Source organism: Gymnoscopelus braueri (genome assembly GCF_963280865.1).
Source record: "Gymnoscopelus braueri genome assembly, chromosome: 22".
Taxonomy (NCBI): Eukaryota; Metazoa; Chordata; class Actinopteri; order Myctophiformes; family Myctophidae; genus Gymnoscopelus; species Gymnoscopelus braueri.
Window position 1 is genome coordinate 20,039,446 of NC_137624.1, and position 25,896 is coordinate 20,065,341.

The 25,896-nt window shown below is 40.7% G+C and overlaps 1 protein-coding gene across 3 annotated transcripts; it reads right to left on the reverse strand.

The window, feature by feature from the left end:
* Positions 1-4,268: 4,268 nt before the first annotated feature.
* Positions 4,269-25,364, reverse strand: npdc1a (neural proliferation, differentiation and control, 1a). Of its 3 annotated transcripts, none has more exons than XM_080420467.1 (9): positions 25,025-25,364; positions 15,784-15,930; positions 7,939-8,031; positions 7,365-7,592; positions 6,790-6,856; positions 5,733-5,832; positions 5,462-5,541; positions 4,999-5,098; positions 4,269-4,852 (listed from the first exon to the last, which is right to left on the reverse strand). In XM_080420467.1, exons 1-9 carry the CDS (start codon positions 25,110-25,112, stop codon positions 4,781-4,783), a joined length of 975 nt encoding a protein of 324 aa, XP_080276593.1. In that variant the 5' UTR covers positions 25,113-25,364; the 3' UTR covers positions 4,269-4,780. The 3 variants fall into 3 exon arrangements, with proteins under 3 accessions (XP_080276593.1, XP_080276592.1, XP_080276594.1); XM_080420466.1 differs by having other exon boundaries at positions 7,939-8,037; XM_080420468.1 differs by lacking the exon at positions 15,784-15,930 and having other exon boundaries at positions 7,939-8,037.
* Between the last annotated feature and the right edge of the window lie 532 nt (positions 25,365-25,896).

The window sequence follows — 25,896 nt, forward strand, 5'->3', positions numbered from 1 at the left end:
TTATGAATATATATATATATATATATATATATATATATATATATATATATATATATATATATATATATATATATATATATATATATATATATATATATATATATACATATGTGTGTGTGTGTGTGTGTGTGTGTGTGTGTGTGTGTGTGTGTGTGTGTGTGTGTGTGTGTGTGTGTGTGTGTGTGTGTGTGTGTGTGTGTGACAGTCTGAAGAGACAGAAAGGAACAGAGACCTGCCAGACATATGGCAGATAAATGTTAAGCACATCAAGCCTAAAATGTATAATTACAGTTGTTAATATCTGGATGGTAATGAAAGACTGACAATCATAGCGTGTGTATTATTGTTATTGTATTGTTATTTTTGTTTTGTACCTATGACTGCAAAGTTAAAATGTTACTCTGTTTATTATTTGGTTTTTTTCCTCATACCAATATCAAGCCACTTTGAATTGAAATTGAATTGAAGTAATGATGTTTCTTTTATAGTGACGCTGTACATCAAGACACTCCCTACTACAAGTATACTATGTGATCTCTTTTCTGATTCCATTAGGTATAGGATCAGGACATCTTTAAGAGGTCCATGGGGGCCCATCAATGGCTTTAGAAGACATCAAACCACAACTATGCTGTCATTGTCCTGGGCCATGGACTTGGGATAGGAATTGTCATGCAAAACACAAGCAGTGAGATTATTCCAGGGTTTCAGAGAGTAAAAGAGGCAGGAGAGCACAGGGTACTTGGGGAGTCCAAAGGAAGGGGGGGACAGAGGGGGAAGAATGAAGATCCTGAAGACCTGAATAGCCTGGTACAGTAGCCTATGGAGGAGATGGATGGGGGGTTTCCAGGGATTTAGCTGAAATGCACCCAGATGTCTCAGATCTCATCTTTTTAGTTAAGAGGCTTCTTCAAGGCTGACGTGAAAAATCAATTTTCTGCTCAGACTCAGAGTAAGCACAGTAGACTAGAGGGAGAAAGTTTGAGATAAAGGGAAGCTTTTATTAGGTTTGTACAGGTGCAGTACATGCTGTGGATCAAACCTGCAGCCAGACTCACTCACTCATTCACTCGCTCACTCTCGCTCTCTCTCTCTCACACACACGCACACGCGCACACACACTCACACACACACACACACACATACACACACACACACACAGCGAGCACCTGTTGCATCCGTTTCTTTTCTTGATATTACAACCAAGCCAAATACGTGAAAGTGAAAAAATAAAGTTCCTGACGGGGTTGATTGACATCTCCATTGACACAATGAATGAACATATTTGTGCATAATTTGTCAAAAGGCTTAAAACACAATGAAGCTTGCAAGCTTTCGATATCAATTAGTGTTGTGGTCAAGCGATTCCATTGAATGAGGACCTCGCCTGGTCTTACCACACCAGCATTGTGCTTGAAAAACATTGACATATCCTCCATAGGCTGTGAATAATTTGACATGCCTACCCCTCACGTCCTGACCAACTGCTGCAACATGTTCACCATTGCATGGCAGCAATATAATCAGGATATTTACTGAGGTGATTGAAATCTTCAGGGACCCCAGCCTGCCACCTAAACTACCGTTCTTTCTACCACTGTCTGGCAAACACTATAGAAGCATATACTTGCTGACAGACACACAGGCTGTGACCAAAAACTCATAAAACTTTACACACACTTCCCTTTTAAAATACAGGACATGGGACAAACACATTACCAGCAACAAATACTATACTATTCTGCACATTTCATGAATATAATTTGATTTGTGTCATTAATATTCTTCTGAGTTTAGAGGGGGAACTATTGAACCATAATGAAATGTATTACTATATTGTCTTGTGAACAGCAGCCCTGTGATATCAATACCACCTCTCCTGTTGAGCAACATGACCTTCCCCCACAATCAAGTCTGATGGCTTTTTGATTTTCTCCTAATGGTCTGCATTCACACACACCATCACAGACCCTCCACCCACCACATGTCTTCATCTGCTGGCCAATGGCTGCCTTCCTTCAACTGTGGACCAGCACAAAGGCTCATAGTGACCCTTGGCATACAGCTCAATAGGGACTGTTAAGGTGACCATTCCATCCCCTCCCCACACACACACACACACACACACACACACACACACACACACACACACACACACACACACACACACACACACACACACACACACACACACACACACACACACACACACACACACACACACACACACACACCAAGTTTCTGGGTGCAGTCGTTCACATCATGTCCTTAAACATCTGTCAGTCAAGCAACGAAATGAAGACAAACAGGATCCTTCCTAAATCTGAGAATTTTGCCATATGTACTTCAGGGGGGTTTATTTGTCACTCACTAATGCATTGGTTCCCAAACTTATTTAATAAATAGTGTGACATGTTGTCTTGTTGATCTGATATTTTAACTTTTTTTTAACTTTTGAATCCGTCCTTTATTTTGTAATCATACTAAAACATAAAAAAGGTGATATTTACTTGCAACCCATAAAATGTGTCCACGACCCATAAGTAGGTCCCGAACCATTGTTTGGAAAACACTGCACTAATATATTATTATATAGCCCTGCCTGGTATATACTCTATATACGTGGTTTCTATGTCTTGAACTTTTCATCTGCCAATGGCATACATATGGCCTACAAGAGACTAAACGTTTTCATTCAATACATGGGATGATTCAGATGATTTACCGTAAAAAAAAAAAAAAATTCTAATGCCATTGATTGAGGCCAGCTTGTACTGTACTTTTTATTGTACTGTACGTTTTGTTAGAGAAGCTTGACTGTTTAGTCGTTGGAGTGTTGATCTATTCCATAACCCTTTACTCCAATCTTTATCTGCCCCACTGACACAAGTTCTGTTACAGAATACCCTTGACTCTAATTCTCTAATTCTGTTCCACTGGTCCCTTATCTATGTTAGTAGGTCATATAATTTGAAGACATAATATTTCTTTTCATTGTTGCACAGTTTTTCATGTAGCCTTGATACTAAAAGTAGACCTCAGGGGAAGAAAAGACGAGTTTCCACTTGTGGTAAAAATATTTAATTTCAATGCTTGGGTCTGCATGTACAAATATAATTGATATAAAAAAGTGAACCCTTTCACTCTTTGTATGTACATGTTAGGAAGAAAATGGGATAATAGTAGTGATGTTTAAAGCCAATGAGTCCATAAACACAGAGTAGTTGTCATTCAAGTGCTAAGAATTCACTTTTACACTGTACCTCCTCCTATGTCAGGAAACATACACACAGGAAGCAGAATTAATCATCAAAACCACTTTCCCCATGATTCAAACATGTCACAATCAAACCATGCAAGTGACATCATCAGATACTTAATTTCCATATAATTCATAAAGTGTATATGGGCAACCTTTGTCGATGTCAAACCCTGTGTAGTGGACTATTTATCAAACTATATCCTATGTGTTTTCAGATCTCAGATTTTTGTTGTTTTTGTCCGTTTACTTTCCCCCCCAATGCAGTCAGTCACTGTGTATTCTAGTCCCTTTATCACTGCTGCTCCTACAGTTGGTCCTAGGGAGAGCACAGACAATCATGTGTCTCCTCTGATATGCGTGATGTCACGGCAGTTTCTTTCACCTTTTCACCACAGTGAAGGAGTTTCACCACAATGACGTAACGCATGTGGAGGTACACGCTATTCTTCCTAGCACCAACCATACCCTGTGGTTAAACTGTAGGAGTTGCATGCAAGTGCAGTGACAGACAGAGATCACCCTCCACGAACACGGCCAATTGTGTTCGTATGGATGCCCAGCCAAGCCAGAGGCACAACAGAGGATTCTAACCATAGTCTACACGGTGGTAGGAAGGAACTTTACCCCTACACCCCCCGAGTGCCAAATCAGATCACAGACTGATTTCATTAATTTGCATATGTGGAATGTTGTTTAGCTCCTTGCCAGATGTGACAAAAGCAACTCTTTGGGGTGTGTGTGTGTGTGTGTGTGTGTGTGTGTGTGTGTGTGTGTGTGTGTGTGTGTGTGTGTGTGTGTGTGTGTGTGTGTGTGTGTGTGTGTGTGTGTGTGTGTGTTGTACAAGCTAGCACTTGTATCTCATTCAAAGATATGCTTTGGGAAATAGCTGCAAAAACTGAATAGCACACCCAAGGCAAACAAATACGATACCTTTACAATGAACAATGATATAATTTAGGATGAAAGGTACAGTATATGTTCAAATACTAAAATACTTAAACAAAGATGGAGGGAAAAACAATTGCTGTATTTTATTGATAAGGACATTAAAGGAGCTGAGAGGGGGTATACAGTAAACAACCGGATGGAAAAAAACAACACACACAAAAAAACGTTGAATACAGGAAACTATGGAAGCCCATTTCCAAGTACAAATAAGGGCCAGAAATGTGAGTTTTATTCTTGCAATTCTAACTTGTTTCTCACAATTGCCTATCTTTCAATTGTGAGGGAAAATGCAATATGGATTTTGAGATTAAACCCCGGACAGAATGCTATGACATGAAGTCAGAAAATGCACAAATTTGGCCTTCTGTTCAATTCAATGGTTGAAATTGGCCTACATAGGAAGGGGCTGCATTTGGATGTCCACAAGAGCTGTTACATATATTCAAAGTCTTCCATGAACCAAGACATATGCTTCTAAGAAAATGGTTTGAATGTGAGTGAAGGTCAGTTAAAACTTAAAAGTGTATATGAGTTGAACCAACAATAATAATTTAGCTGTGCATGTATGGATCACTTGTGATTCCCTTGGTAATGCAGAGTTGAGTCATCAAACAGAGGATTCTTTACTTCCATCTCTCCTGTCTGTTCAGAAAAAAAACGAAATTAATTATCTGTCAAATAACAAATAGCATTTATATGTGCATGGATGTGATTGAATTGTTGTGACTTTGTGAGCGTGTGTGCACTGCATATAGTATGTGAGTGTACACATTCTGTTTGCCACCCACCGGTGCAAGTCCAGGACATTCGTATACAGTGAAGTCTCCTCCCATCTCCTCCTCATCTGAAGTGACCTCGGACTCAGGAACTTTCTGCTCTGGTTTGAGTCTGAGCAAAGGACATGGACAGGTTTAGTGTGTGTGTGTGTGTGTGTGTGTGTGTGTGTGTGTGTGTGTGTGTGTGTGTGTGTGTGTGTGTGTGTGTGTGTGTGTGTGTGTGTGTGTGTGTGTGTGTGTGTGTGTGTGTGTGAGAGAGAGAGAGTAAGTAAATGTGTGCATATATGGGTATTTCTATTTACGTACACGTGTTTGTAATACGTGTGAGTGTTCGTGTACGTGCATGTACGTGTGTGTGTGTGTGTGTGTGCATGCGTACTTGAGTGGCAAAGGGTTGTGTGGAGAAAGTGTGGTTGAAAGGAGAAGAGAAGGGGAGAAGTCAATGAGAAGAGAAGAGAAGAGAAGAGAAACTCACTTTCCCATCGACAACATCTGTTGCTTTTGATGCTGGTAATGATACATTTGAACACTCTGGGCCAGCGTCTTATCACCCACCTTGAAAGAGAGAGAGAGAGAGGTGGTTGGGGCGGAAACATACAATATATCACCCATTCTAGTTCAGAAACTAAAATACACACATACATCCTGTGGTTGACGCTAAAGGAAAGCGATACACAGAAGTGAGGGACTGGCAGCGTTTTTAACTTGCAGCAGTAGTGGAGTGTAAAGAACGCACAGGTGCTTACCGAGGTGCCATTAGCATCAGCCGGAGGCTTGGGAGGCTTGTCTCCTCCTCCGAACGCAGGGTAGTCAACCTTCTGGGCAAGGTGCGATTTCTTCTGCAAACTACAGGGGGCACTATAAATCTGAGTCTCTGTCAACAATCAGCAATGTGTTCTCTGGTCTTTTAGCAGAGTAAAGTTAGAGTAAACAGTTTGGCCTTAGAGCACCAAGGCTGATTTCAGAATGGATGGTTAAAAATAATGACATTTGCACGATTACAAGGTGCGTAATTCCTATGATTCTGACAACACAATGGGGAGCAACATTTTTATTTTCCTTGGTTTATATCCAGGAAGAGAGTTTGTATCCTAACAAAACCTATTAAGCTATATTCATCACATGAACCCTAGCAACTCAATTGCGGGGCAATCAATTATTGATCTATAAGCTCACAATGCATTGCAGCGCTTGTAGATCGGCTATTTCCCGCGAAGATATTTGGTGTAGCGGGGGAAAAGAAGGGGGTCTAGTATAGAGCCCTGGCGGATTCCTGTCAAGTGGGTAAACTATATGTAAAATAAATATCATCAGTTGTTGATTTTGATTTAGAACAGTGATAAACCACATGTTTGCACTGGGCCCTGATACACCATCATCTGCAGTTGGTCTAAAAATATCATTTTTGGCTGCAAAGCCAAGTAGCATGGGAGTGATTCTAAGTATGCACTTCCTTCCACATCCTGTGTCACAGTTTTGTTCCTCTGTTGGTCGATTTCAAAATCAATCCACTCAAGGCAACAAAAGAGGTTGCCAGTTGATGTTTTCTTTGTTTATTTGGCAATTGGCAACACTGTTGAAATGCTTGTCAGAGCATTTCTCATTCACTCTTCCAAACTATTTGCTTGTTTCTCTTTCTCTAGTCTTTGGGACAGTGCACACCAATAATGAGAACTATGCAACATTTTAAGAAAATAAATTAGATTAATTCTTCTGCAAATTTTTGCCAAACTGTAATCAATCTGTAAAGGAAAACAACATCGTGCTTGAGTTGTCTTTATTTAAAAATTATTATTGTCTTACCTGATCCAACAAACAGCAGCCAGTATCACTGCCACCGTGCCAACCAGGACACACACTGAAATCAGGACTGCAGACAAAAACAATATAAAAGGGTAGAAAATGTGTGTATTGATAGAAGCAGAGAGGGGGGGTGTTTAAAGTCATTAAGAAACTACTACTGAGGCACTCATTACTGTTTTTATTATGGGTGTTCATCATTCAATCCCCAGACTGTCACATCAAATGGTTGTCTCTAGTGACAGGCATCTTAATGGCAAAGGACATGATTGGGCAATATTAATGCCTGTCACAAGGTGGAGGTCATTATACCACACTGAAAAATATTGTAAGAATCCATCCTGTGGCACTCAACAACATTTGAGACAGGTACAGCCATATCTGAACAGACCCTATCATTGTATAATTTCTGGATCTATATACCACCAGTGCTTCCCTCCTGTCGCTTGTACTTTGTAGACTCCACTGATTTATAGTCACTGAGCAAAGGGAACCATATCAGTGTATTTCCACTTGCTTGGATTATTTAAAAAAAGCCTTGGGGTCTACGGTTGTTCTCTTATGGAAAATATACTTACTGACAATAATGCCATCCTTCTTGATGATTGGGATAGCTATGGGCTGATTGGGCTCAGCTCTGCCCGAAGCACCTGTGGTCCTGGGCTGGGGCGTTGGTGTGGTTGGTTTTATAGTGATGGTGCTGTTTTCGGCTGACAGGACAATGGATGAAGAACGACTCTGGCTTTTAGGTTTCTGCTTGGAAGCATCTGTCTGGCTTTTAACACCTGTCTGGGAGGTGGAGACGGCTGGAGAGTAAGAGACAGAGAGAAGAAGAAGCAGAAAAAGAGAAAGTCAGACATGAGAAAAGGAAGAGTGCATTATTGGGGAAAAGAACATACAAAACAATTAGCTGTAGTCAAATACATTAGATTATTGTAAACAACTAAAAGTATCCTGTAACTGAACTCAAATTGAGGTACAACCATACACTTTACAAATCTTTAAAAAATAAATAAAGCTATGAGTAAGATTTTTTTTCTGGAGTGTTACTAATATCTAGCTTCTGTAACACTTGAATTTGCCCCCAGTGATCAATTAAGTGGAATCTAATCTAAATAGGTTATTGAGTTGGCTTCTTCAGAATGCACTCACATAGTTGTATGGGTTGGTTTGGTAACATTTGCTGTTTTTCAATGACAGAGTCAATGCCAATCTCCTCCGCATCCAGGTCATCATAGGATATCACTTTGGCTGGAGGATGAACAAGATTCAAGATTCAATATTTCACATTTTAAACACGAGCCAAAAATAAAACTTTTATCTGGTAAGCTGATGGGAATCAACTTCACTAGACCAGGGGTTCCCAAACCTTTCAGCTCCAGACCCAAAAGAGAAATTGTGTCTATACCCAAACTTGAAAAAAAATGTTTTAACCACTTAAGATTAGTTAGCCAATCTACAAGCTAACAACACATCGTATTGCAACATGATGTGAGCTTGTAGAAAATATATTCACTATTTTCAGAAAGATGAAAATGTAAAAATAAAATAAAAAATGTACTCGCCGCAACTCATAAAAACGGGTCTGTGACTCAAAATGGGTCACATTCCCTAACTTTGGGAAACACTGCTACTAGAGAACAGAAAGAATAACTACACTAGGGTAGCGCCTAGGACAAAGAACTGAATGAACAAGCAATTCTAACTAGCTAGCTACGGGACAGACTAAAAAGACATGGGGATGACGAGACAATAGGAAAGAGGAGGACATGGAGAACCCTTGGAGACATCTATTGGGGAGAAAACACAGGACAACACAAAACACACAGAGCAAGACTGATTATGGAGAAACAGGAGACACAGCCAGTGGTGACAGGTGCATAGGAGAAACGGTTCATGGTTTGGAAAGAATTAATGCCCACACACTATCTTACTCACCACCTTGCATATAGAAAGAGGCTCTATTTTATAATGTTTCGACCCATAAGACAGCGTTCCGGAGTTTATTTTTTCATCAAATTGTCTGTGTTTACTGGCCACATGGCTGTAAGCCCACAGTCTGATTTTATCACATTGAATCCACGTTGTGATTGTTATTATTCTTTCAAAGGATCATCTATACACATACTACAGCTTGACGACAGGAATTGTTTCTCTCTCTCAAAAAAAAGAGGCTTTGATTTTTCAGTACTGCGTGAACCATGTATGTTTGTTAGCATACATGTGCACGCAGGAGTACCACCAACAACGTGTGTGTGTGTGTGTGTGTGTGTGTGTGTGTGTGTGTGTGTGTGTGTGTGTGTGTGTGTGTGTGTGTGTGTGTGTGTGTGTGTGTGTGTGGTGTGATGCACACAGGGAGTGTGCCAGTGCATGTTGTTTGTTTGGGACCTGGTAAAAAAGGGAAACAATAGTAAAGCGTTGTTTAACAGCCTCCGTAGGCCAGACAGTTAGCCACATTCCTAGTGAACGGCCAATGTCTCTGGGGTTACCGGGGCTTATAGTGTGTGTGTGTGTGTGTGTGTGTGTGTGTGTGTGTGTGTGTGTGTGTGTGTGTGTGTGTGTGTGTGTGTGTGTGTGTGTGTGTGTGTGTGTGTGTGTGTGGCCAGGGGAGGAAGCACAGCAGGGGGCTGGAGCACTCAGCCCACCCCCATGCCTCACTGGGCTATGGCTACTACTCACACAATAGATCCCAAATCTCACTGCTAATGGAGGTTATCAATGCCCTAAGCCAAACCCCCCCCCCCCCCCCCCCCCCCCCCCCCAACACACACACTCACACATCTCCAGCAACGTTATAACTCTGCCAAAATATCCAATCCAATATCTTCTTCAAACCAGGAGAAGAGAACATAGACAAGAAAAAATAAACGTGGCATTTGTGTCATGCAGACATTTTAAAAGGGGATGCATTATGATTCAACAATCCTATATTGTAGATTATTTAACAGCGACTGTGGTTTTTCATGACTTCACAAAAACCCCACACAAATAAGGTACACATACAGTATCTAGCCAAATGCCGAATAAATGTATACTTCATTCATCCTGCATTACATTTATCAGTACAGTATTGCCTTTCTTTACATACGGCTGGCCATCTGGCCGGGCTAACATGCACGATATGATGTAGCAGCACTTTCACTCTCTGCTTTGTTACTTTCTCACCCCCTCCATCTCTGGCAATTCAGTAAAACCAATAGCATGTGTCTGCAGAGGCGGTTCGTACCATCTGGACTTTGCAGGTGGTCAAGTGCTCCCAAGTGTGCCAGTGTGCTCGGCAATAAGACTATGGTATTACTGCCCAAATCCGATTTTTGGCCTATATAGATTGGACCTTTTTTTTTAGTCTCGATACTCTGAGACTAAAGCCTGATTTATATTTTTTTTGTATGATGTGCTGCTCATCAAAACTAGCTCATTTACAATGTCACAACACGTCGCATCTATTTTTGGCGAGCGACTGAATTAAACATGACTCATGCCTATATGGTGTTTCGTTGTTTACAGAGCAACCAATGCAGATAGGTTGATGATGTCGTAAAACACAAATCTGATCTAAGAACAGTCTGGACAGTCTGCCCTAAAGATCATATTCGAGAAACAAATAGGATTTACCCGCAGTTTGCTCTAGCTAAGTTTACTTTAAACGTTTTTTGGGGGGGGGGGGGTTCTGCCTTCATTGATAGTCCACAGTGAAGATTGACAGGAAACAGGTAGAAGGAGTCAGGGAGTGACATGCAGCTAGGTCCGCGGGCTCGGGAATCTAACCCAGGATTCGCTGTCAGACATCATTAGAGCCTACGTGGCGCGTCTTAACCACTCAGCTATTTGCACCCCCTAAATTAACTTTTATAAAAGAGAAGCATGAAAGAAGCAGGGGATTTGGCTTGTGGATGACAGATCATGCATCAGCTTTAGGACCTGCAGGCACACAGGTCCAAATGAGAACACTTCCACAGGATGCCAACAAAACCCAAATAGGTAATTCATTTAAAAAAGTGTCAATTGTGTCTAATATGTGCATCTGTGCGTGCATGTGTGCGTGTGTGCGTGTGTGTGTCTGACTGTGTGTGGGCATATGTTTTTGTGGCTGTTTATATATACTGAATGCTTTGTGTGTAGTGTTCATATGTGTGTGAACTGTCAGTAGATCGTCACACAGTGAGAAAGTACACACACCACTCGCCATGTAATGGCTTTGTCACTAGCATGATAATGACCACTAACCCCTTGAGAGGTACTCAGGAGGGCAGAGATTTAATGCAAACAAACAATAAACAATACAACACCTCACACATCTGTGCTGTTCTTTCCCACTTAAAAAACCTTCACAGACACTTTCTTACGCACAAACACACACACACACACACACACACACACACACACACACACACACACACACACACACACACACACACACACACACACACAGATTATTATAATAGGGTGTCTATCTGACCACGGACAATCATATCAAATGCTTGACCTACTAGCGGCACAATTATAATAACCCTCTTGATATCGCTGAGTGTGTGCATAGAGTATGAGTGGACACACACAAGCACACACACACACACACACACACACACATACATATAGCAATGGTCAATCCTTTGAAATAGGTTTATCCTAGAATTTTTTTAAAATATTAATATATATTATAATATATTATTAACTAAATTGAATTGATCAGTGGGTCAAAATGCCTGCATTGCTTTACTGGAGGTTGTTCCCCCCCCCCCATGTCATCAATTGATTGATTCAGACTCCTGCTGCCCTCTTGTGGAGGGCAGCAACATAGGCCTGGGAAGGCCTGGGAAACAGGCCTGTGGAAGGAGAGGGTACAGAGAAGAATAGTAAATTTAAAGAATAGTAAAGGCAGATGAGAAAAGGAGAAGATTATAGCGCTGTAACTATTGATTATCTTCTCCAAAATCGAGATCGGCATCGGACCCAAAAATCTGTCATTGGTTGGTCTGTACTACACATGTTTTATCATGACTGCATCTTGCACGGATGTGACACTATGACGTTGGCAGAATCTGTCCACAGCAAGGGGCTAGCATTCGGCTTGTAAATTGAGGCTACATAAGAAGTGTGACAGACACCGCTGCTGGTGGCAGAAGCAATTATGCTCTATTCAAGTGGATGGGTTTTTGGCCGAACTTTACACTTGATTTTATTACCTTAATAAACATTGTCATAAATAGGCTACTATATGCTTCCAGTAGCTAGTTTTCTTTCAATCACCGTGATATGCATTTTGGTAAATTATGGTCCCATTCATTTTAAAATTAATGATAAAGTAGGGTATGTTTCTAGGGTTTCTACTGGTTCTACCGATCCGCCCTCGCTGCAGTTTCAGCCGATAGCATTCATTTGCGTTTGCATTTCGGACCAGATATCAACCAGATATAGAAAGATGGCGGATTTGAAATCGCTGCAAAATAGGCTTCATTTATGGTCTGTAGAAACCAATGGCGTGACGCTGTCCACATTTCTTTACAATCTATGGTCCACAGACATACTGTAGCCCAGTGGTTCCCACACTTTTTAGCTCAAGACCCAACAGAGAAATTAGACGTTTGCCCGGGACCCAAACTAGTGAGCTTTGTGAGCTTGTAGATCTGTTATTTTCAGTACTTCTTGAACTTAAAAGAAAAATGTATAAATGTAATTTATTTGTTTATTATTATTATTTTATTCATGAAATACTACATATGTGAATTGTTTTTAATTGATGAAAAGTTATGATTTGTTTTTCTTTAAACTTTTTTAAGTCTTTAGAAATAATACATATATTTTTTAATGTAGGCAACGAAAAAAAAGGGGACATCTACTTGCGACCCATAAAAATTGGCCCGCGACCCAAACCCGGGTCCCGACCCACTGTTTAGGAACCACTGCTGTAAACTGCAGCAAAGTACTGAAAAACACTTGTATGGTAGTTCCTGTTACAGTCAGCAGGTGTCTCTATAACCACATTTTCCACGATGACACACACACACACACAGCACAGACTCACAAGGTGAAAACAATACTAAACAAACTCATATTTATTTCATTAGATTGTCCTGTAAGCTCAGGTTTAGGGAGGGAGCAACACAACCGATTTCCCCCTCACCTGTAAAATCTAAAAAATAACATTGGTTCTAGGATAGGCTTGCCCAGCCTAGGTTTGATTAGATTAAGAAAATGTCTTGTTTTAAGTTAAAGCCCACCATTATGCACAAAATCCTATTCACCTGTTTCCTAGGCTTTTCACTTCCTGTGTGTGTTCCACTTCCTGTCGATTTGATCCAATGAAATCCAATGAAACTGGTCAGATGACTAATGATATCCAATGAAATCCGACAGGAAGTGGAAAACACACAGCCTAGGAAACAGGTGAATAGATGTCCAAATCTTCATTGCAAAATCTATAGCACTACAAACATCGAAATCGAAATAAAAATAAATATTTTCTACTTTATCGTTGTCAACAACTGCCATGGCACACAATTTTCAACTTTATCTGTATGCTGAAGGTTTTTAATAAAAATACTTTTTCAAAATGAGTAGAGAAAATAAGGCCTATGTTAACAGCACTTTGTAGTATCAAGAAAATGTCATTACACACACGCACACACACACACACACACACACACACACACACACACACACACACACACACACACACACACACACACACACACACACACAAACATGAGCTGGGCAAAGAGACCACATTATAGCAATTTCTCTGAATTAATTAAACATATAAAGTTATATAGATGTACAGACAGATAAGAAGATAGAGCAGGACAGAGCCAGAGATAAAAGGGAGAGAGAGAGAGAGAGAGAGAGAGAGAGAAGTTGTGAAACAAGCCATGTGTAGGAGGCATATGTGACTTAAATGCGAAGTCTCGTGTTTGTTTTTATTATTGACGTAAGGTATTTAACTTTGATTGATAGATTGGGCGCTGCACTGGTATAGCTTGTGGGCGTGATCACCGGAGCTGGGCGCTGCTACTCTAACAATTAGTCATGGCGTTCACCTGTGCACAGTAGTGTGGGAATTTGGACAGAGAGCGGGTGAGCGTGAGTGCCGCCATTTTCTGTTGACCGCAACTAACACAAATACCGCAACAAACTTTACATCCACGTTTAGTTTACAATAGTTAATTGCTGGGAACTGTTGTACTTTTAACGTGTGTTGTGGGGAATAAATGGTCAAAGCAAGGATTTGAGTGGACCTGGATTCTTGTGTGTGTGTGTGTGTCATAGGCCAACAGTGTTTTAACACTCGCAGCTTTTTGAACTACCTAGAATTACAGCTGCAATACCAAGCATAACATAGAGAACATAGACAGGGCCCTGCCTTTAGCACACTACTTAACTGGATGTAGACTACCTTGCAACCACTGTATGTTTGTCCTTCTGATGAAAAAAGGACATTGGCTCCCAGGCATTGAATGTTTACCAATGGGAGTGTACGCCCCTATGTCAAATACAAGCAAGTCCTACACACACAGTGTAAAGTGCGCCTTGATATACTTGTTCACCCTCTTTCATGGCTGTGAAAAATGCCAGAATTGTTTCTTTTTGTGGGGTTTTGTTTTTCACAATTGTTGGATGTATCTCATCAAAGTCTAATATCAGCGAGCTCACTCCTGTGAAAATGTTGGGTTTCTCTGGCCTACTACCAGAGTTGAAATATGTGGAAATGTGTTATACACAACTTGCAGAAATGGGTCTATTTGGCCGAATGGCTATGGGTGAAAAATGCCCTCTTCAGCGTGTCCCCGCCTGGTTCGATTCCCAGCTGGCTGGACTGTTTGCTGTGTGGCATTCCCCTGCTCTCTTTGTCTGTCTTTCCTGTTTTTCGCTCACATTTTTTTAAAGCAGAAAATGCCCCTCAGCTCAGACATTAACAATACACACACGCATACGGCAACACAATCACAGGGTAAAATCCGTCTGTTCTTTGCTCTCACAGCCCAGGATCGGTGCAACCCCACACAATACCTTTACATTTTTTTGCTCTATTTTGTCCCTGTCTCTCTGCATTTTCTCTCAAATGCCAACATCTCTGTCTTGAAATGGGTCATGTGTGCCCAGTGCCCACTGCCCTATGAAGCCATTTATCCACTACTCTACTACCCTAACTCTGACAGTAGAAGCATTTATTCACTGAATAATAATCAAATTGTGCACTGCTGAATTCGCAACTTTATTGCTAAAGCAGTAAAGCATCATACTCTTTATCTTCATGATGTATGAACTGTATGATAGTGTCACATGCCAAAAATATCACAAACTGTGTGTCTAAAAACCCCACCATCTGCGATCTCACCGGGTGCCGATAGGACAATCTGAGTAACACCGGCCAACTCTAGTGAGAGAGTTGTTGAGTAAGTGAGTCAATGAATGAATGAGTGAGCGAGCCAGTGAGTGAGCCAGTGAGTGAGTGAGTGAGCGAGCGAGCGAGTGAGTGTGTGAGCAAGCAAGCCAGTGAGTGAGTGAGCGAGCGAGCGAGTGAGTGAGCGAGCCAGTGAGTGAGCCAGTGAGTGAGTGAGTGAGTGAGTGAGCGAGCGAGCGAGTGAGTGTGTGAGCGAGCAAGCCAGTGAGTGAGTGAGTGAGCGAGCGAGCGAGTGAGTGAGTGAGTGAGTGAGTGAGTGAGTGAGTGAATACATGGGTGAGTGGTGGTGTGAAAGTGATGATGTGAAAGGTATTTAATACATAGTACTGTCTGTCAGTATCATCAGCTAAACATCCATTTTTGTCAGACTCAACTATGGCGTGACACTGTACAACCACTTCTGAGAGTTTAAATCAATCAGTGAACGTGAGTACCTGTGTTTGAACAGAAGGTGTCTTTACGCTTGTGCATTAGTGTACAGATGTGTGTGTGTGCGCGCGTGCGTGTGCGTGTGTGCGTGTGCGTGTGTGTGTGTGTGTGTGTGTGTGTGTGTGTGTGTGTGTGTGTGCATGTGTGTGTTATCCCCATCTCTATACCTTTGTGATGGTGCCTCATCTCCACACAGTAGTGTCGTTTCTCATTCTCCTTAAATCCATCGAGGCAGGGGCCACAGTGGGAAGAACCCAGTTTGCAGGGATGCCGACTCTTTAGGGCACAGTCTATATGAGGGCACCTAGAGCTGGCTGTGTGTGAGAGAGAGACATGGAAGGAGAGATGGGGGGGTTCATTAGTTCTCTAATCTGAACCATGTTAGGACTGATTGCATGGGATTTACAACTAGAGTGCTTTTGATTTAACAGTGACTTTTAGATTTGTTACTGCGTGTACATTTAGTCTTTTGAATAACACACCATTTAGTTTTAGTCCTATTTTAGTCATCTGTCTTAGTCTAGTCTAGTCTTTTAGTGTTAGTCTTAGTCAACACATTAACACCGCATGGTACCTAATTAACAGTGTTCATTTTTACAGTAAATTCTGATTTAGTCTTAGTAAAACAAAACAACACACACACACACACACACACACACACACACACACACACACACACACACACACACACACACACACACACACACACACACACACACACACACACACACACACACACACACACACACACACACACACACACACACACAATGGCCTATCAATGTTAATCCTGCACTAGCCAGGGTAAAACATGAGTTACAACATATTTTTGCATAGCTCCATTGAGTTAAACAGAAGACTGTGCCTCACTGCTGTCAGTATCTAAACAAAACTTAAGTTGAAACAACGTCACCTGCTCTTGGCTGAGTCAACCCGTGGAAACATTGCTCAACAATCATCACAATAAGGTGACAAAACACTCTCATATTCACCCCCATAACAACCTGATTCATACTGTATGTGGTGTCATGCACCTAAATAGTCAATGTACAAAGGTTTGTACATCGGCTATTTTCGGCATGCAACTATAAGCATAACTCAGGCTTTAGTATCAGCTAACATGGCAATACTATATGGGAGCTGGTCTTTTATCTGCATGCCTCCCACACAGAGGACAAGTATAGAATGAAAGACAGAGAGACTGACAGACAGAAGGCTGGAGAGGGAGAGAGACGAAGAGAGATAGATAGGTAGAGAGTAAGGGAGAGACAAAAAAAAGACAGGAAATAAAAGGAATAAAGAACGAAAGGGGGAATCCATGGAAAAGTTACTTTTCTGACCATTTGTTGCTGCTGTTGGTAGGCATATTATGTACTAAAGTAACAGCTCTGGCTGGGAGAGTTAAGGCCAACACGCTCCTTCCAGGCTTTCCAATCTAGTTCGGACAGTCAGAAAATCTGGGGGTGCAGGAGTTCTGAGATGAAGTTCTGAGACCGCCCATCAGAAGTTCTGAATGACGTCAATTTGCAGTTATATCACCTCCCTTTCCAAACAAATGTCCGTCCGTCGGAGGGCGCATGTACTGTATTGGGCTTTAAGAAGCAAACAGTGGAAAACCCCCCCACACACACACACAAATATCACCCAATCTGAGAATGTGTGTGTGTGTGTGTGTGTGTGTGTGTGTGTGTGTGTGTGTGTGTGTGTGTGTGTGTGTGTGTGTGTGTGTGTGTGTGTGTGTGTGTGTGTGTGTGTGTGTGTGTGCGTGCGTGCGTGCGTGCGTGCGTGGCGTACAGTACGCGTGTGTGTATAACAGAGACGGGGGCAGGAAATGTTCCATTGTGTGAGCTTCCTACCCCTGTGATAGCAGACAGGAAGTATGCCAAACACTCCAAATCAAGTGGCAGGACTCTCTAGGACGCTGTTTTGGCTGATTAAACCTGACTAAAGTATGTACTGTGAGTGTGTGTGTGTGTGTGTGTGTGTCTGTGTGTGTGTGTGTGTGTGTGTGTGTGTGTGTGTGTGTGTGTGTGTGTGTGTGTGTGTGTGTGTGTGTGTGTGTGTGTGTGTGTGTGTGTGTGTGTGTGTGTGTGTGTGTGTGTGTGTGTGTGTGTGTCTGTCTATTCTATTAAATACCATAGTATCAACAAATATATTACATAACACCCAGTAGATACTGCTATAGTAGTCTTCATCTACTGGTTTGGTAATTAGGGGACAGTTAATCAAACTAATCGATTTAATCCACTATACATTGATAATCAATCATTTAATACAATAATCTATTAATAATCGATGTTTCCTTCAAAATAAGAGTTGTGGGGCGCCAATGGCCAAGTGGTCAAGGTGCATACCACATATGATTAGCCTGACAGCAAGTCATGGGTTCGATTCCAGAGCCTGCCACCTTCTGTTGCGTGTCACTCCCTGTCTCTCTCTCTCCCTGATTCCTGTCATTCTCAACTGTCATATCCAATAAAGAGTTGCATGCCATCATTTGATTTAACCAGTTGGCAAAAGGAATGCAGTTTAAGAAAACGGCACACCAAAATCCCAACCAGTGAACAGAAAGCACTGTGACAAAGAAGTGAATCAGGACAGAAAGATAAGTCAATTTATTTTTCCAAAGTGGGCCCAATTTTCTCAACTGTTTTCTTCATGCTCATTATGATACTGTAACTGAGCGTATTTCACTGTATATGCATGCAAGCTAATACCCCGATAACTGGGAATAATGTGATTTGGGCGATAAATGTGACTGAAGTTTCTACATATGTATGGCATAAGTGCACTCATGGAAGTGTCATTCAGGTAGGCCTACTTTTTAATCAGATAGGCACAGCCACAGGCAGGCAGCTAAAAATACCTGAAGAACACTTCCGTGAATGCTGGCATTCTTCTGTTTTTATTGAACTCTTCTGAGTCGTGCACCCGATAAATAAACTATTACTCGCATTCTTTCTAGTTTTATTAATGCGATTAATGATTTATTAGCAATTGTTTTTTAAACAAAATGCCAGACGTCAGAGGATTAAAGCAATAACCCGGGTTTACGTGTTTTGGGTTTTGCTTACATGAGTTACATTCAATAACCTCAGTACTGTCTTGAAGGACCATACTGATGTTTTGATATGTTTAGCCCATCGACTACAAGTCGTGTATATGTTACATTACTGTATTCCAAAGCATACCATAGTTTGTTTGATTTTCATATGTGTTTTTTATACCTCCCAGGAAGCCATTGGTTTCCATTTCTTCTGTAAGGTATGAAAACCATCTGGCAGAAACCTGAAACTAGTTTGAGAAGTAATTCAACACATTGAACATGCCGCCTCCATTCTTTCTCAGTTATGGTATTGTTTCGTTTTAATGCAGTTTATGCAGATTTGAAAAGTGCACATTTCAAACATCAATGACTTCTTCATGGCGTCAAGTTTATCAACAGAACGTTTTAACTCAATTGAACTTAAGTCAACTGAATTGAATTGAATTGAACTGAACTGAACTGAACTGAACTGAACTGAACTGAACTGAACTGAACTGAACTGAACTGAACTGAATTGAATTGAATTGAATTGAATTGAATTGAATTGAATTGAATTGAATTGAATTGAACTGAAATTAGCTCAACTTTATTGTCACATCACAGGTTTACAGTTGTGGAAAAAGTGGGTGACAGTATTTGTTGTACAACAGATCAGTAATTACGAGCAGTGTGAAATAAGGTGCATGAGGTGGGTGGTTGTCAATAGCAGGTTAAAAACTTAGGACATCTATAAAATGATGATAATGCTTTTAAAATGGTTGGCAGTAATATATACATGAATCATAATCAATGGGCTAAACATGCAATATCACCGGTACTGTATGGTCATTTAATTGGGTTAACCACTCTATATTCAGTAAACTGGTACTTAGCAAAACGGCATCGGCTCTGTATTAGGTCTACTCTTCTTTCCCTATACACCAAATCTCTTTGGTGAAAATAGACGATTGTTGCGAGACGTGAGCTTGTAGTCAGGATAAGGATAATTCCTTTAACAGGTCCGTTCATGAAAGTCCTTGCGGTCTTGTTTCCAATGAGGGCCTGTGAGCAATTAGGGGTTAAGAGTCTTGCTCAGGGACATATTTCATTTCATTGACACATTTGCTGGCCTGGCCTGGAATCGTACCTGGGGCAACCAGGGCCTCTGGCTCCCTAGGCTCACTAACCACTCAGCTATGGCCACCCCTGCTATTTTTGGCTGCTCTCAAGAGAATAGGGATTCTAGGGATTAGTGTTATTAGTGTGCATGTAAACATACTGAGCAACAATTACACCTGCAAATTTTCTAATTAGCTGACATTTGGGTATTGGCCAATATTAGGTATTCAAAGGACACAGAAACATGAGCATAGTAAAAAGGAAGTATTACTGGTTTAGTGTAGGCTAATAATTATGTACATTCATGTAAAAGAAATGATTTAATAACTAGGCTGTGTTTTAAAGGCTTTGTAAGATTCATCTGGTTTGGTCCCTTAAGATTGTATTTGACAGCTGCTCAGAGTGATGAGTCTGGCATTTAAAACATAAAGTAGTGATTTTTTTTTTTCTTGTTTACTATTATCAATCTGCATGAGGGAAACAACTCAGATTGAAACATAAATACCACACTGTTGTATATGACCCAGTCAGGGTTCATTTCTACACCAACACCAAGGATTAGTGGTTAACTATTCAATTTAATCTATTATTTAAAAAATAATCAATTTTAAAAAATAGCAGATCTAACAGATTCACGAAGCATTATCACAACATGTTAGCTTGAAACGGCAGTTTTTGTTATTTTTGCATGACACCGTTGAACAACAAAGTGTAAACGGTTTAGTGCTTAATCAGACTAATGGACTTAGTCGATTTAGTCGATTGTGTCGATTCGTTGATATATATTTAAACAATGTGCTTATCGATTATTAGATTAATCGGAAAAGTAAGAAAATCATTGGCGAGTTGGAGCCCTACTGAGGAATCTACAGTGTTCCACCCACTACACCACAACTTTAACCACTAATCAGACTAACGTAGTGGAAAAAGCACACCTTATCACCACAAGCTGTCACCTTTCTCAGAATACAGCCAGGGGCAGAAAATCCCTGACCCAGCCATGGTGGAAAGAATACCTAGAAACTATCTCATCAGGCATATTTTGCAGTGTCCTACTGTGTGACGTCTTTCAATTTCTCACAAAAAACTGGTTCACGTTTCCTTCCGTGTAGACTTTTTGTTTCCGTCATGCTCAGAAGAAAATAGGGTAAGAGTGTTTTTGACACACACACATACCTACAGTACACACAGACCCACATGCCTTCTAATTATAAAGCAGGAAACAAACTGGTAGCTGAGTGGATAGATAGAGAGATAAAGTGACAAGGAAGTGAATCAGGACAGAAAAAGAATGTGTAGAGGAAATTCTCAGTAAAGTTTCATGAAACCTCAATGTCACACAGCTGTCACACACATTCTAATCCTCTCTTTCTGTCTGTCTGTCTTTCAGAAACTCTTAAACAACTTTGTCGTGGCAATCTGATCCCCCATCCACCTGATTACCCGCATCTGTCATTATATTCTTCCCACTGCGATTAATTTATGTTGTCTGACAGAGATGCTTATAACCCATTACGCAGAGGATAATTACTGTGTCATCAGCTCCAGACCAGGATGCAGAACAGAACAAAGGTTTAATGAGTTCTAAATTCAATCTCAGATTTTCAGTAATTGATCATTGAGGATTTACTGTGTAGGAACAGTAGCAAACATTAGCTCATGTTCATTAGTTTGTTGTTATTGTTTCAAATTAAAATCTTTATGTTTTTCACTGTCTACTAATGCCGGTTCACTGGCGAGAGGAATTTGCATTGTGTGCATTGGTAACAACGTGTGTATTGTGTATGCGTATGTATGTGTATGTGTATGTGTTCTTCTGGAGAGAGAGAGAGAGAGAGAGAGAGAGAGAGAGAGAGAGAGAGGAGAGAGAGAGAGAGAGAGAGAGAGAGAGAGAGAGAGAGAGAGAGAGAGAGAGAGAGACGGGGGGGGGTGGGGGGGGGGGGGGGGGGGGACTGGGAACGGTTTAGAGACAGATTCCTATCTGGCACAGCACTGATACAATGTAAAAACATAATTATTATTGTATATTGACAAGAGATCCCTGAATATGATACATCATATTGCTGTGAGTCTTCTCAAGAGTCACAGTCTACTGTTGTGGCAAAGACTAGATTCTCACTAAATAAAGAACATGATTTTAACTTCATATGACTCGTGTCATTTACCTGGTTAAATAAAAAAGAATTAAGTCTAATTTAGGCTATGCTTTCTCACATGTATGACCCTTTCAACAAGCTCTCAATAAAAATCAACTCGGCGAACAAGGAAAACAGTATTATTTTTAAACGTCACATGTAGCTTGTGTGATGAAGAATAAATTAGCCTTAACTGCTACAGGGCAGTCAGGTGTCTGATTTAAATATACTTGGCTCAGTGTGTGTGTGTGAGAGAGAGAGAGAGAGAGAGAGAGAGAGAGAGAGAGAGAGAGAGAGAGAGAGAGAGAGAGAGAGAGAGAGAGAGAGAGAGAGAGAGAGAATATGTGTCTCTGAAAGTCAAACACAGATATACATCTGCATTTGGGCCAACGTCTCACCGTTAAAGAGTAAACCATGTGTAACACAAACGAAATAGCCCAGAGGTGGACCGTGCATTTGGAATAGTAATCACACCGACTGGTACTTGGCCTTTAGTGAATGACAAACCTGGCATTTAAAGAGCAGCACAACAGGGAACAGGTTGTATGACAATAATAAGGAAGCTAAGAGGCAGATAAAATAAGAGGTGTTGTTTCTGCTGTGAAGCTCAAAATATGTGAGATGCTTCACAAATAAGTTACATTTACCGCAGAGACAAGTAAAAACAAGTAAAATGCAGGTGCTGCCAACTCAATATGATAATATATTAACATTACAATTATGTTTTGGACTAACCCTGAATAATAGAAGAAATTGTCCAAAATACAAAACTAGGTTATTTATCTGTCTTTTTGGCAGAAGACTTAACGTAATATACAGTAATGTAATCGACTGAATTAGTCGGACTTGAATTGCCCTTTTTTAATAATACTAGTCTCACATAGAAAAACCCTTCACAGCTCGGAGATGTGAAAGCTCTGGCTATGCGAGACTAGAAATATACAGATACAATCAGACACAGACAGACTCTTGTAGAATGTAGATGGCTAGCTAGCCTCCTTACAGAGCCATGTCGTAAAAGTGCTAAACTAGTGGGTCAGTACCCAAAGCGAGTCTCAACGTGTTCTGACAAAGTGTCATGGACAAATATCCACTATAAATGAGGTCAAATTATTCATTCATATATTGTGGTGGTGCTGTGCAATCTATAGTGCCCCAGATAGAGCAGAACAATATGATCTTCTGTTTCTGGAGATGTGGAAGATCTAAGAAGACTAATTTGGGACAAAAGACACTCCACCCAAAGTACAGTATGGTAATTATACACTGATGTGTGTCTAATATATTGTATGCTGTTTTGAGGAGAAGCAATTGCAACACATGTTATCATAAAGACAGTGATGTGATGAAAACGTAAAAAGAAACATCATCTCGATTCTAGTTGTTCTGTCAAGTGAATTTCAATGCATTCTACTACAAGCCACTGGATGTGCGTACAGTCATGGTTATCCTGGGAAAACTAGCCACAAAGTAAAAACAAGCCATAAGTTTCACTTACAAATGTTCTAAGTAAGGAGAAAAGACACACAAAATATCATTAAATATGGTAAAGACAGCACTATATTGAAAGAGAAAATGGCCTTATATTTCTAACATGAAATACCTTTTGACACTAAAACAATGCGGGAGTTTAAAATGTAGGTTTGATCTATTTGAACATAATTAACCAACTAAGGGCGAAGACAATGGTTACAGCAATCCCCCTCCCATTAGGCACACACATGCACGCGTGCACACACACACACACACACACACACACACACACACACACACACACACACACACACACACACACACACACACACACACACACACACACACACACACACACACACACACACACACACACACACACACACACACACACACACACAACCATTGTCCACTTAATTTACCCAAAGCTGCTTTTATCCACAGGTTTTACCGCATTCACAAACAGAGTAAACTCTACTCCCTAGCCTTTATCTACACCGAGCTGTAGTACAATCTAAGAGTTAATTTCACACTCAGTGTAGGCTACTATGTGTAGACGTGATTGCATTATGGTATAGAAATAATTACCATACTGTATGTGTTAATGTTGATTTTTAGAATCAGAATCATCTTTATTGTCAGGTGGCATGTTTACAGGTGTAAAGAAGTGGGGGAAATCATTTTTTTCCCAAAATAAATAAATACAGTGTGGCTAAATACATACATAGTGATACATGACGTGTTTTTGTAACATGACGTGTTTTAGTTTGTGTGTGTGTGTGTGTGTGTGTGTGTGTGTGTGTGTGTGTGTGTGTGTGTGTGTGTGTGTGTGTGTGTGTGTGTGTGTGTGTGTGTGTGTACGCGGGCGTGTGTACAACATGTATTTGTGTGCAGATGTGCCTCATGTGATGAGATAAGGCCCCAGCTGTTAGTATTCTCAGAGATAGAGATTAGGCTACAATTTTTTTATCTGAGGTGGTAAACCATACATTATCTCTAAAGTGACATCAACAATCAGACAATCACTACAATATGTAGATAGTTACCCTCCACACACATACTGTACAGTGTACAGTATGTGTAGTGTACACACACACACACACACACACACACACACACACACACACACACACACACACACACACACACACACACACACAAGTTAGATTTAGATTATTATTACAAAACACACTAACCACCTACATTTCGGCCATTTGAAAAAGGCAGATCTACAAGCTCACAATGTGAGTTTGTAGATCGGCAATTTTCAAAAGATCTTTTATGCATTTTGAACTTGTGAAATGGGACACTCTACAATGGTTACTTTTACTTTTGGTACTTTAAGCACATTTTGATACCAATACTTTTGTACTTTTACTCAAGTACATTTTTTATTCCGGACTTTTACTTGTAACAGAGTATTTCTACATTGCACTATTGATACTTTTACTAAAGTAAAAAATGTGAGTACTTTTTCCACCACTGCTTATGGGATGTCCCGCTGTGTTACATAAAACAACGAAGCTCAAACGTTATTTTTAATCCTCTGGTAAATTGTCACCGTTCCTTCTTCAGATCAAATAATCTGCTGTTTCAAACGGAATACATTTGATTGTATTACTGTTGTTGTTGTTGTTTTGTTTTGTTTTGTTTTACCTGGAAAGCCTGCACAGACTGTGGCGATGATCAGCATCAGCAGCCCGGAGAGGAGCACCGAGGCCCGGTGTGGACCGCAGAGCAGCATCCTTCTTGGGGGTGATCTGTCTGTCTGTCTGTCTGATCTAGCAGAGAACCAACAGCGTGGACCAGGGTAGGGGAGGGGGGGGGGTTGTCATTCCCCAAGGACCCCCATCACTTGTTTCTGTGTCTGGAATCCGCGCCGATGGAAAAAGGCTTTACTGTTTATAGCTATGAAATATCGACTTGAAAAAACACCGATCATTGACCGACAGCCAGCCCAGAGCGCAGTCACTTTGCTCTAGTCTGCGCGCACTAATCCTCCACTGTGCTATGGGTAGTGGACAGGGTTGCCATGTCCGCTTATTGTAAGCGACTGGGATTTTTTTTTTTTTTTTACCGTAAGGTTTCTTGTAAATATTGGTAGTTTGCGGGTTGCGTTTCTTTGGAGTCTTGTTTTTCAAGTGTAGCAGATTTTTTATTTTCATTTTTTGGATTATTGATTTAACGGTCCTCAAACATTTGCATGTCAAATTAATGTATGTCTCCGCAGACCCCATCAGAACTTTCTTTTCTCCCAAATATATTCCAATTATTATTTCACTATCTTTTGGAAAATAGCAGATCTGCAAGCTCACAAGCGAGCTTGTAGATCGGCTATTTTCAAATAGCCAATGTACTGTATATATGGATAGGTTTAAGTGCTCATGTAGCTTGCTTCTTTTGGGCTCGTTTTCATAAACCTACCTGGCTGCTTATTTCTCTCACAGAACCTGGCAACAGTGGTAGTGGAGCTGCTCTAACAAGGGGGCGGGACGGTGGAAATCAGCAGCTCTAGTAAAGATTAGAAC